At 43.6% G+C, this 13,667-nt stretch overlaps 1 protein-coding gene across 6 annotated transcripts in view; it reads right to left on the bottom strand.

The window, feature by feature from the left end:
• Positions 1–10,630: 10,630 nt before the first annotated feature.
• The window catches only part of CEP350 (centrosomal protein 350), an 84,552-nt gene continuing 81,515 nt past the window's right edge, over positions 10,631–13,667 (bottom strand). For all 6 annotated transcript variants that reach the window (XM_088447150.1, XM_088447145.1, XM_088447148.1 and 3 more), the window contains one exon: positions 10,631–12,556. In XM_088447150.1, coding sequence (XP_088303276.1) covers positions 12,392–12,556 — 165 coding nt within the window. In that variant the 3' untranslated portion in view covers positions 10,631–12,391. The remainder of the gene's footprint in view (positions 12,557–13,667) is intronic.

The raw sequence follows: 13,667 nt of genomic DNA, 5'->3' as shown, positions 1-13,667 counted from the left end.
AAATCACTGGCTTAGATAATTTAGACCCCTGAGCTATCGTACCCTATGTGGCCCACTCTGGGGTAAGATGGACATAAGTGGTTCCTGAGTAACAAACCTCCACACAAAAAACAGGATTTTGGTACTTACTGATAAATCCCTTTCTCCGATTCCACAGGGGACACTGGAGTTCAAGACAGTGGGGTATAGACGGTGGTAGAGTAGAGCCTGGCACTTTAAAAAAAAATCTAGAAGTGTGACTGGCTCCTCCCCCTCTATGCCCCATCAGCCCCAGTTTAAGAACTGAGCCCGAGAGGAGACGGAGGACAACAGGAAAACAAGGAGAAGGAGAAGACCACAGAACGGAACAAGACCGACTGAAGGAGAACAGAGGAAACCACTGCAGGGAATTATGCAGTCACACAACCATAGAAGGAACCAAACAACTGGCAGGTACGCAGCGCTGGGCGGGCATCCAGTGTCCCCTGTGGAATCGGAGAAAGGGATTTATCGGTAAGTACCAAAATCCTGTTTTCTCCTTCATCCACTAGGGGACACTGGAGTTCAAGACAGTGGGGACATCCCAAAGCCAACCTCCTGGGTGGGAAGCGCGGAGAACATGCCGACCCTTTGGCCAACAGAAACAGGGACCGCCAAGAACCAGAGGTTCAACGGAAGGCAAGAGCGGAGGATCAAGTGTAGTGAGCCAGGAGACAATCAGAACTCCAAGCGGAACAGACACAGAAATTCCACAACTTACAGTGTAAATAGAATGGAATAAGTGGCTAGCGAGAAAACACCCTCAGGTGAGAAGCATCAGAACACTGTAAACTCAGCTGAAAACAGACCAAGCCAGACTATTGGGAGCAGAGAGCTCCAACCAGAATCCATGTGAGAAGGGCAGTAACCCGAGAACAAAATTCGAGAAAACCGTACCAGATTCGGAAACAGGAAACTGCAACAGTCGCAGATAGTAGAAAACCAGCACTGTTGGACATAATCATATAGATACAAGTATAACGATACCAATCTACAGAAACAGAGCTGATCCTGTCCACAGACTCCTAACAAAGTTTGCAGGGAGGTAAAAGTCAAGGCCGAACAGTCACCATCAACCATTCTGGAGGTCCAACTACTACAAAGTTGTAAACCAGCAGAAGGAAAAGACCATAGAAGTCTCCCATGAGTGGAGATCACACTGGGGACGAAGCAGAGGCAGCATCTAGAGGATTGAGATTACAATACCTTCAGAGGGTCAGACAGCAGAACCCCACTCCGAAAACAGAGTAGAAAACAGCGACTGAACACCTGCAGCTGAAAAGAAAATCACAGCCACAAACTCCAAAACAGACAATTCCCAACATGATAGAAGTGCATAGTCAGTACCAACTGCTGGCCTGAACATATTCTGAAACACACAGGATACCCTAGCAGTTAAAGAGCACGTATGCAACAGCCACCCAGGGAGAGCTACCAATATAGGGAAGCATTCCATACAGCAAGGCTAGAGCACTAGGACAACCCTGAAAGTACCAGTCAGGTACCAGTCAACAGATTCTAGTAGAATAGTGTCACTAATCTCAATGTTAAAACTAAGCACCAGGGAAGCTCTAAAATGTAGAGCCAACTGATTAACAGAGCGGATGGCTGCTAGGACCACCACTAGGGTGCATAAGAGAGAATAACGGCTATGCCATGTCAGGTTGGGCATTAGTGGGGTAAGCCCGCTTACCTATGAGCGTCCAAAAGCCCTGTGGACGCTATGTAGAATGTCACAGACCTTTTCCATCTCACAGCAACCTGCCCCATCATGTATAGGGAGTAGCTTCAGTGGGCTAAGACCCTATGCTCTACAGCCCGGACTTCAGCCTGGAGATGTTGAGGTAGAAAACACTGTATAAACTAGCAAAATGTTAGTGGAGACAAGAAGGTTGTACAACAGTACTCTGCACCTGAGCTGGTTATATTAGGGATGTGTATCCATATAGAAACTTTTCATAAAACAGAAAACGGTCTGCTCGTGTAAGTATCAGTACATTAACACTTATAATGGTGAAGTGTGTATTATGCCCACAAATCTAATACAATCCAGGCCTGACCCTGCCTATATCAGCGGGTGGCCCTAGGTCTTCATTTAATTTAACAAATGAAGCCCTGAGGATGGAATAGAACCTGGATGCTCTATGTACAGATAGAGTGTACCTAGGGGCCCTTTAGACACTCATGTATTGAGATATGTGACAAGACAATAATATGGAGTCTATACGGAGAAGGGTACCTGTACATAGACAGTGCGTTCGTTATCCCCAGAAAAGAAGGGATATATCTGTAGTGATAACCCCAATAGGGTTAAAAACCAGGTTTTTCCAATTATTAGAAAATATTCATACCAGGAATGGGAATATATCAGTATATATACACACACATACACACAGACAACATAGTTGCATGAGAAAGCAATCTCTTTGAAAGGAAGAGTAGTGCCCACACAGCAAGTTTACTTGTCAGACTCCTGCACGGGGAGATCAGCATGCCATATCTATACATGTCCTGCCTCAGGAGATCAGCATGCTATATATATATATATATATATATATATATATATTATATATACACACACACACACACACACCAATATCCCGCCTTCTTAGTGTCTTATAGGTTTGCTACCAAGTGCAAAGTTGAAAATAATCATAGATCACCCTAAAGGGGGGCGTCATAGATAGGGACTGACAAGAACAGAACTATAACCCCAGGAGGATTAAAGTACATATGATGTATATATATATATATATATATATATATATATATACACATGTACATACAAGAAGGCCCCAGTCATGTATAGGGTTCATAATAGATGCAATGCCTTAGGGAATTGCGACTATCATTATGTACGCTGCAGAACTTGACTCTAGTCTATAGAGCCACCATTAATATATATATATGGATAAAGCTGACAGCTATTGGTAATCCCAGGCGGCTTCCCATCTGTGGAATATAGGTATATACCCACATACAAAACCTTAGGGACAGATGGTGTAAAGCGGAGTTATTGTATTAACTACCGCATCAGGAGAGTCCAGCCTCCAATCGCAGATCTTTTAAACTATGCTATGTAACATAAAACTGATAACAGATCCTACCTCTACCTTTATGGTAAGGATAAGAAGCGATAGATATTTATCTCCAAACATGCATACCTACATACAAGATTAGTAAGTGACGATAATATTTTGAAAATAGAACATGAGCAATAGTAGAGCTATGGAAGGAATTGAGCCACAAGACAAAATTCACTCCAGACATGTATATATTTTAAAGCAGGGCTTAGTATAAAATACAAATACATACATACATGTGGCTTACCTCCACGCAGGGGAACTGCTCATGTGCCGCCTGTGGTCGTCATTCTGCTACGGCATAGGAAGCAGGATATTTTAGCAGCGTGCTATCCCAGACTATCCTGGGACCCTTCTGTTACTGGTTACTTACTTTAAAAGCGGGAATCAAAAAGACAACCTCCATGCTGTGAGGCAGTAATGCCAACCCCCACACCGGCAGTAACTAACTTCCTCTTGTATGTGCTGCTGAATGGAGCACCTAAAATATAATCTACATAGATGCACATATGCATACCTTCTAAGGTAAACACAGAAGGCTGGTGAGAACTAGCAGTTTTTAAAGACCAGCCTATAAGTTAGTATATGTGCTGCCACATATATGCATGGGAAGAGTACTGCCCCTCTATAAGGTGAGCCATAACCTGGGTATGGGACGCAATAATCTGCTAACCCTGGGTTAAGGGTATGCTATAACCATAAATTCTGGCAGCAGCACCAGAACAGTGACTAAGGTGAGCCAATGTAAAACAATGTTCATTTAGGCAGGGTAGCTAGTGCACCCTGAGGAAGCCTTCACAAGCAATTAGATTAAGCTATGCACCCTTTGTATAGAACTAAGGGGAAGCCTGACAGGGGGTAATACCAGTCATTTACTTTCATAACCGCATAATGCGGTGTTAAGCAAAAAGGGTATTGGGCTAGTACCCATACTGCTAGCAACCAGCTATCTACTATAGCTAGCACTACTCCTGTCAAACAGTGACAGGCATCCCCTACCTTTTGCGCTTCAGCATTCCCAGCGTAGGAGGGGGAGGGTGGCGCGTAGGAGACCCACGCTAATAATCCCTGCTGTTAGGGCAGCCCGAAAGAGGGAAAACGGGAGGCGGCTGCTGGAGTGTGGGAGAAAACCGGAGTACCCGTAGGAAACCCACGCAAGTACAGGGAGAATATACAAACTCCACACAGTTAGGGCCGTAGCGGGAACTGAACCCATAACCTCAGTGCTGTGAGGCAGTAACGCTAACCATTACACTTAATGTGCTTTCCCTCATGCAGGCGGCTGTCTGCACAGCACTCCGTCCGGGTGCCTCTTCGCGGGGGGACTAATGCAGAGAATGTGTGTGCTGCTGCGCTAACAGGAAAACACCCCCAAAAGCAGGCTGCTACACGTTAGTGGAGGAAGCCATGCCGCCGCTGAAGTACTAAGTGCCCGTCCGGGGGCTGTGGGATGACACCGCTCCGTTTGTCAGCCCAGCCACTAAAAAGCATAGGGCGGCGTCTCCTCCTTTGTACATTAGAGGAGAGCTGCTGGTTAGTTATAACATTAAAGCCCTTTTGCTATAGAGCTAATCTATCTGCTGAAGCGAGCACTGGTAGAACCGCGCTGCTCTCAGATGAGGGAGAGCACGGGCCAGACTATAGACGGCGCCGCTAACATGCATGACGCGCCCTTTCCATAATACCGGCTTTTATATATGCGCGTGCGCACTGTAAGGCTCATCTCCACTTATTTATAAGTTGGAGCCCTTGTTCTCAACAAGATCAGCCTACTCTGCGCAGGGGCCAAGGACCGCGCTGCTTGTCAGCGCTGCACTGCCTCCTGTAGAGGGACTCGTCTGGCTTCCGAAGCCGGCACCTTACACTGCTTGTGGCAGATGGCGGGACCTCGCCTGTCAGCGCTGTTTTCTCAACAAGAGCAGCCTAATGAGCAGCAGTGCGGCGTCTGTCATTACTGTGTGATCTACTCACCCAGCATTACAACTCCTATATAGAGGAGGGAGGAGCAGTAGTCCTCAGTGACCGCCGCAGCATCACCGCGCTTTTGATGTAGCAGGGGCCGCACTCCATCCCCTCCTTCAATTAAGAGGGTGATGGCTAGGAATAAGCCAGAGACCCTGACGCTGACTGTTGAGTGCAGCGGCGGGTCTCGTCAGCAGCTCCGACACCACCACGTGGCAAGTTGGAAGCTGTGTATGACAAGCGCGCAGCACGCGCTGTCCCTAAGCCCAGCGTTTTGGCCCACCGCTCCAGCTAGTCAGGAGTGGTGGGATATACTTACAAACTGCTGCGGCCGGGTTGCTGGGCTGGGGGGCAAATGAGGAAACCCGGACACAAACCGGTTTCAGTTGTGTCGGGTCCTCATGGAGTCCGATGACTCTGTTTAAAGTCCCCCATCAGGGTCACCGGACACAGGCTGCAGTAGCTGTGTGGTGCCCTCCCGGCGGCTCCCACGTAGCAGGCAGACTGCCACAGTAAACAGTCTGCCTGTCCTCAATGCTTTAAATAAAAAGCTCTAAAAAAAATAAAATAAATTACACTCAAAAAAGACTGGTGTGCTTCCGGCTCTCTCGGGCACATTCTAAAAACTGGGGCTGATGGGGCATAGAGGGGGAGGAGCCAGTCACACTTCTAGATTTTTTTTTAAAGTGCCAGGCTCTAATCTACCACCGTCTAAACCCCACTGTCTTGAACTCCAGTGTCCCCTAGTGGATGAAGGAGAAAGCTTGAATAAGAAGCAATGAAATAGATCAACCTCTAGTTTCCCACAATTAGAGCAAGCTGAGTAAGGGAGGCCGATAACATGATGTCTATGGACAGAGTTTGAGAAGCACTGGGTTAGGGTATCCGGTCTAAAGATCTATAGTAAAAAGATAGACAATGTCTTGATAGACACCAGATGTTGACAGGCAATAGGTCGACAGGGACAAATGGTCAACATTAAAATGGTCGACACACATTTTTTATTTTTTTTTAGGGTTTAGGGTTTTTAGGAATAGGCACTTACCCCAACGGTTAGGATTAGGCACTAGAAGGGACGGTTAGGTCAGGCACCTGCTCGACAGTAGACCCTTCCTTACCTTTATTCGGTTGCTCTGTAATGGGGAACCTCTGTAGAAATTGTTGCTCCTTGTGCAGATGGTGACTTCACTATTCACATGGTCCAGAAGATGCCGGTTTGTGTAGGAATATTTCAATGTCATCATCATATAACAGAAGTTTCGGTGCAGGTAAAATGTGAACTTTCCTGATCAAACAATTTTATATTATTAAACTATTTGTTAATGTGGTACCAATTGTATCAGTAATCTCCAGCCACTTTCCCCCAGTTCTCTCCAGCCACTTTCCTCCAGATCACCAGAGTCTCTCCAGCAAAGCTTCCCAGGATCTCTCCCTGCCTCTCCAGCCCTGCAGTGTTTCTCCAGCCCCAACCCCCAACCCCCACATTCCTCTAGCTGGAGGTCACAGATACTTAGCTTCTTCTGTGCCTTCTGACTGCTCCCTGTCCTCTTCCCACCATGGCTCCTTTGCCTTCCAGCAGTGTGGCACAATGTCATGATGTAATAAACAAAAGAGAACTGTATTAAATCGGACAGGGCCATTGGAGCGGGAAATTTCAATGACCGCATCTGCTGGCCCCCGTACATGCCTTTGCCCTGCAGATCATTGCAGTAGCACAGGAAGCGGTGCCTGGAAGTAGCGGTATGTAATAGCTTCATATACCACCCTGGTATAGAAATTAATGCTAGGGTCCCAATAAAGTATTACAACACAGAAATGGACAATCTGCAATATGATCCTATATTAGAAATATCAAGGGTGAAAGTTTAATAGACTATCAAAGGTTGGCCTGTTAACGTTAAATAAAATTTAATGAAGTACAATAATAAACAATTTCTGTACGTTTAATAATTTATTAATATTAAAATTTTCTCCAAATACTTTATACTAAATCCTTTTCCATATCACGCATTATAGCCTTTATGACCATTGCACAATTTCCCACTTAATGCTGTAAATATATGAAAAAACAGGAATTTTCGGGAATTAATTGTAGGACCCACCTAAAGATGTCCAGACATGGGGGATAACTATGGGTACCCCTGTTTTTGCCTGCAAAAGAAAGTCGGGTTTTTAAATAGCCGCGGCAGGTGTTTTTTCGTGACATTGAAGAAGTTATGCAGAAGAGCACTTAGGTAATTTTTTTCCTTTTTTTAGTGGTCCCATCAAATTTGGGGTACATGAAAATGGGTATTAGCATATTTTTAAGTCCCTAAAGTCATTTTTTTTAATTCTGCAAAAATGCACCTGCCGCTAATAGCCTATTCTAGAAAACACCTGCCGCATACTTGCAGAATACCCCTGAAGCCATTTCCCTATTTTTAAACACTTTCCATATTTTTTTTTTCACCCCAAATTTTTAAATCATTTTTTTGAGGTGTCCCTATGTTTTTTTAAACTTTTTTTGACAGTTTATTTTTAAAATGACATCCCCAGGGATGCAGACTATTTTTTTTTAAGCCTGCACCCCTAAACCCCAATTTTGCCCTTTTTTTCGCCATGTAAAACATGGTGAAAACTTATCCCCGTTTTTTTTCAAAGACTTTTCGAACCTGTGAAAAGTCTTTGAAATTAAATACGGGGATAATTGAAACATGCGAAAATTAAGATAATTTATCGCCGATTTTGACTTTTCGCAGCCTAATTGAAAACCCCCCATTGACGCATATATCCTGCAGTGGATGTGCAAAAATATGCAAATGTTGCAGACGCCGAGGAATGTATTGAGATGCCCACCTGCTGTTTTGCAAATCCAAGCATCTGCGTACAAAGACGAAGCATCGGTCGCACATGCTTCTATTATTGGTCTTCTGAGTAACCCTATGGTCGCGTGAACTGAGAAGCTGGAGTCATTTTCATGCGTACAAGATTGCAGACTCAGGACACTCCCTGTTACCTACCCCAAAAACTCCCTATCATTCACACTGCGAATAGTCACTGCGAGCGATTACAGTAGGGTGACGTAGACGCATGTGCAGTTACAGGTAATCTCTCAACTGCGTAAATGTTGGAATAGCGTACTCTGAATTAGACCCTTAGGGGTAAATTTACTAAAGTGAGAGTTTTTAGAAGTGAGTTTTAGAAGAGATGTTGCCCATAGCAACCAATAAGATTCTACTTAACATTTAACTAGCACCTTCTAGAAGATAATAGCTAGAATCTGATTGGTTGCTATGGGCAACATCTCTTCTAAAACTCACTTCTAAAAACTCTCACTAGTAAATTTACCACTTAGAGTGGATTTTGCCACACTCTCTAAGCTCAAAGATGTTGCAAGTTCTCAGGCATTACAGCCCCTGCATGGTATTACTCCTGAATTCTACCCTCCTGCAACTTCTGCTCCTGTCTTCCTTCCCAGTCTTGCTTACCCAATATCTTTGCCCAGTTAAACCTACTGTACCTTGTTGTTGCTGTAATTCCTCACTGCATGTTAAGGTGTCTATCCACTAGACGATTAAAATGAGCGATTGAACGATATCGATATCAATAATTGTTCGATAATCGTTTGCAGATTGTTTAAAAAATTGTTATTTTAGACATCTATCATTGTGCAAACATGATGGTCAACCTGACGATAACATCAGGTTGAGCATGTTTACAGATGATTGATGGGCCTGAACTGAATGACTGCTCATTCAGTGCAGGCTCATCACAGACTGACAAACAACTGCACGATTACAATGTAGTAATCGTGCAGTCTTTTGCCTGTCTTCTAGTGGATAGGCACCTTTTACACTTTATAAATTGTTCCTCCTGCCCACTATAACCAATGTAGTGGCTGCCTTGTCTGGTACTTCAAGGGCAGGATGAGCAACATGTAGAACTACTAATCCAATGGGTATATTGTTAGTCACCTTACATTTTCCCCTTCTAGGTCATATTTCCATGTATTGCTTATGTCACACATTGTAAGCTATGTTGTGCGCCCTAGACAGCTGCCTCATCTGGTACTCTCTTGTGTAGGTCTAACAATGCATGGTTCCGATGATTTAGCAAGGATTGATTAAATCAACCTAGTATTTCTCGTTGTGTGTCATTTCCTATACTGCACAGTGTAACCTTTTGTAGTATACCTGAAATGACTGCCTTACCTGGGATATTTTGTGGGTAGGATGAATAATCCCTTGGAACTGAAGACCCAAATGGCTGCCTCACTTGTATTAAATTTATGTTTTCTATATGTGATGTAAATCTAAACCCCTGTATCATGTTTATGATATCTTTAAAGCTCCATGGGGGAGATTTAATTCAGCGCAATTTGAATAGTGCCGGGAATGAAATCTCAGAGCTAATCAATTGTCCCCATCGCATCCTGCACTGAAGTCGAGAGATATAGGTTACTACGCCTTAAGCCGGGTGTTTAGTCGCAGTAACCTGCATTCTCTGACTAAGGTGCAGTTAGCGTATGTGCCAAGTCTGAAAAGAGCACCGCGGCACTAGTAGTCAGATTTCTGCCGCACTTCAGGAGGGTACAAGCAGAAATCCTCTAGTCAGGGTTAACAGCGCAGTCAATTGAATAGCTCCTGGACCTCATTCCCAGCGCTATTCAACGTGCTGGATTGAATCGCCCCCCCCCCCCCCCCCCCTTCCTGAGCCTAATTGGAGAAGAGGACTATATAAAATTATAACTCGGCACTACACCAAGATAATAAATTTGCACATAGGTGTTGCCGAGTAAAAAAAAAAAAAGCCAAACAGGAATGTTTTTTCCTGCCCTCTTTGCCAAACCATTTTGGTGCGTTAATAATATTTGTATTGATATACACTGTAGTGTATTGTGTGGGCAGTCACAATAATCAGACCACATTTCCTACCAATTTTTTCGGTTTATCTCATCTTCCTTGTGAGGTGGGCATATGCTAATTTAGTGTGGTCCACGCTTGCTGCCTGTCTCTTGAACCTTGTACAGTTCTGGCACTGTATAGGATGCCTGTTTAAATCCTCAATGCATGTTGTATTGTCCTTGAAATACAAATCAACCAGACACTTGTATGTTAACTTCCATTCAGATATAGATAGCAAAATCACGTAATGTATGGGCAAGCACTTTTTTTTTCTTATCGATCCATGCGCCTGAAAATCTGCTTTTTTAAAAAATACAAAAATAAAATTGTATAGTGTATACCGCTGATATCGGGAGCTTTCACTGGTAGAAAAATTGAGCACAATAGAAAAATCGTTCAAGTGTAGGAGCTTTTGAAAGAGTAGTAATTCCAGTGCTTGCTGTTGCAATGCAGCAGTAAGCATAAAATGATATTACAATATGTGTTTTTACACGCACCTAGTTGAGGGTTTCTGATCCAGCCAATAACCCTGCCTAGCACAGAACTGATGAAACTTTGCTTCCAAAGTAATTAAATTTGCAATGGGTTGAGTCTTGAAGGCTTACATTTATGTGGTGAATCCACTATTATTATCAGTGACTCTTAGAAAATAACATGGAACCACACCCTGAATGACAGCCAAACTCAGATGTATAAATCAATATTTATTTACAGCTTTACATTGTTAATGTACATTTCTCCTGTAGGTTATTCACAAGGCTATACAGAGCAAGGGAATTTACAATGCAGCATTTTGGGTGACAGGTACAAGTGGCCTCTGAGCTGAAACCAGCACTGGAGGGGATAGGGGAGCAGAGACAAGTGCATGCTACTCCACTGCAACAAAGGATAACAGAGATTAGACTTAGGCAATCTGCGGCTCTCCAACTATTGCAGAACTAACACGTATGCGAATGTCCTACCAGCCTCCAGAGAAGCTGCAGAATAACGCAGTGCCCAACTCTGAAAGAGACACAGCTCAATCTGTGCTATGCTGTTCATGAGCTGAAAAGAAAGGTTTCTGTCTCGGAAGATCATGTAATACACTGTGCTAAACGCATAAAAGATGAACTACAATGCTCTGCCCTAGTGATACTTGTAACTTTTCCACTTGTTACAAGAGCGGACTCAATACTGGCAAACAGGTTTTCCAAGTCCTACAGCTGCTGATCCAACGCATTTCACACAGAGCCTCTGATTAATCAGTCAAGTCCCCTGTAGAGCAGTTCACCTGTCTCCAAGATGCTCAGCTACAGTCCAATGTGTGTCATGCAAAATCCATCAGGAGATTCCTGCAGACGCTTGTGGACAATAGCCATGTTATATCTTTATATAGCAGCAGTGCCATTTGCAGATCACTGTGGATAATTAACACAGTTAATTAACACAGCACTTGGGGGGATAAGGCTTAAATAACTCCCTCTACAGGCAGTCAGTAACACAGTGAAAGAATAAAGGCAGATTCTGTGGACCTTCGAGTGGCCAGGTTTGAAGCCTTCCTCTTCAGATACATTACATTGCGCTACATACCAAACGTGAAACGCACGTCAGCACAGTTGTTACTTAAAGTGGTCAGACACCAACTCCTTATGGAGCTTCTGAGTTGCAGAGTTGAATACGGTCATCACTAGTGTGAGAGGCGATTCGTTTTTGCTGTCTTATGTATGTGTACAATTAATGCTAAATTAATTGAAGATTTCATGTTAATTGTCTGAGTACACGCCCTTTCTTTGTAATGATAATTTGCTTAAACAATTACTTCATGATTAATATGTGCCTGTGTGTATGTATGAAGAAACACTAAGTTCTCATGCCAAAAGCGCTGACCTGGGAAGATTGCCGATCTCCCACTCTCTGCACTGTACACCCAACATTTCAAGTATTGCAAGAAGGTAAGGACACTTAATGAGGCAGCTGTACACACCTTTGCCTCACAAACCCATGCTGAATTTAACCCTTTATCAGTATCACACCCCCTTTAACTGTCAGACACAAAACATCACCTTCCAGGCTGTTCAGCCAGAGAAAGCAGATCTGCGGATGGATGCTTATCGTGACATTTATCTACCTGCGCTGTATACGGCAAGTAGACAAGTAAGACCGACAAGTAAAGTGTCATTGCAAGGGACTGAGAGGATCTCTTCAATTTCAGAAATAATTTAAAATCAAGTCAAAACTAATAGTAAAGGGAAATCATTGAATCAAGTCCAAACGTTGTAGTCTTAAAGAGAGAATCGGTAGCACTACCTCCCTGTAGCCTCATACTCTCTGATCAGAGATAAAGGGTTACTTCCAGGGACTGGCACATCCTTGTTGCAGGAACAGCACAACCCTGTGACTCCTCCCTATGTGTGGAGGGCATCTTCAGCTAATCCTTGTGACCAGCAGCATTCACCATGTGTATAATCACACCAGCAGAGGGAGGTTCTTCTTGTTCTGGATATGTTGCAGAACCTGTATAGTGTCCCGGATTAAAGCCTCAAATATCCCATCAGCCAACTGCATCTTTACAAACAGCTCATCCTCGTCATAGTTCACCCACTGTGCCTCCTCCTCATGCAGCTCTTGTACCTGCCAGGACAACAATGTCAGCAGTCAGCAAAAATCAGGATGCCAATGATGACACATGCAAAATATAAAAGAGCTAATAAACAAACAACCTATTTACTAGGAAAGAAGCAGAGAAATATTCTAATTCTAAATCTGCTGCTACATTACGTAGTGTAGTTTAGATCAAGTACCACAAGGAGGCATTAGTAAATTAGATAATAATGGATAATAATGAATACTATTGTACACATTATTAAGTCCTGTTCTTTGGCAGGTGGTAAAGCTGCTGAAATGCATTTAACAAGCGATAGTGTTTAATAATAATAAAGTTATGTTTTGTAGGTAGACAAGGAATGGGGTTAGGTGTGTGGCAGACACAAAGCATACAACTCTTTCTTACCTTCTGTTTGCAATTAAACAGCTTGTAATGTGCAGTAATTACATGCTATTATTACATTGTTTATATGTAACTAGGACAGAAGCACAAAGCAGAGGTTACAGATATAGAAGAGAAGACAGCATATTATAGGACTTCTGTATAACAGTGATGTGATGAGGAGCTGAAAGAAAGGGGGAAAATGCTCATTATACAATCTGCACTGGATGAGGGGGTTGTGCTTTCATTAGCTTATTACTACTTATTATCACGTTTACCTCGGGCCCCCTGACCTGACCCTCCATCCTGTTCCGTCTTCCCTGGAGGTGTTGGTACGGCCCTACTCCTTACTTAGGCATCGTCTGGCATATCGTTTACACTAAGTTTTAGATACTTTTGGGGTGTAACACGAAGTGTGACTAAAAAGAATCATTATTCCCAACATCTACCTCTTCATAAAGGGCCTGATTCAGAGGTGCACGCTAATGCAGCCGCCACTGCAATCTATGAGATTCACATAGAGACGCCCACCGGCTGCAGCGTTAATCCACCATTTTGCGTATTAAGGTGATCAATGGTCGTACAATTGAACATTGAACCAGCCCAATGGAGGCGCAGAATGTCCATCTGAACATGACCGTCGAAATCAGTGCAACTGCGGAAAAAGACGCCATGACTGACCGTGACACTGGTGTGTTGCTAACCACCCCCATTACCACCCAAGAAATGCCCACTGAAATTGCCTTTCTCTGCATC

Source organism: Taudactylus pleione, unplaced genomic scaffold, assembly GCF_031769625.1.
Source record: "Taudactylus pleione unplaced genomic scaffold, aTauple2 ptg000421l, whole genome shotgun sequence".
Lineage (NCBI taxonomy): Eukaryota > Metazoa > Chordata > Amphibia > Anura > Myobatrachidae > Taudactylus > Taudactylus pleione.
This window is presented reverse-complemented; position numbering and strand designations above follow the sequence as displayed.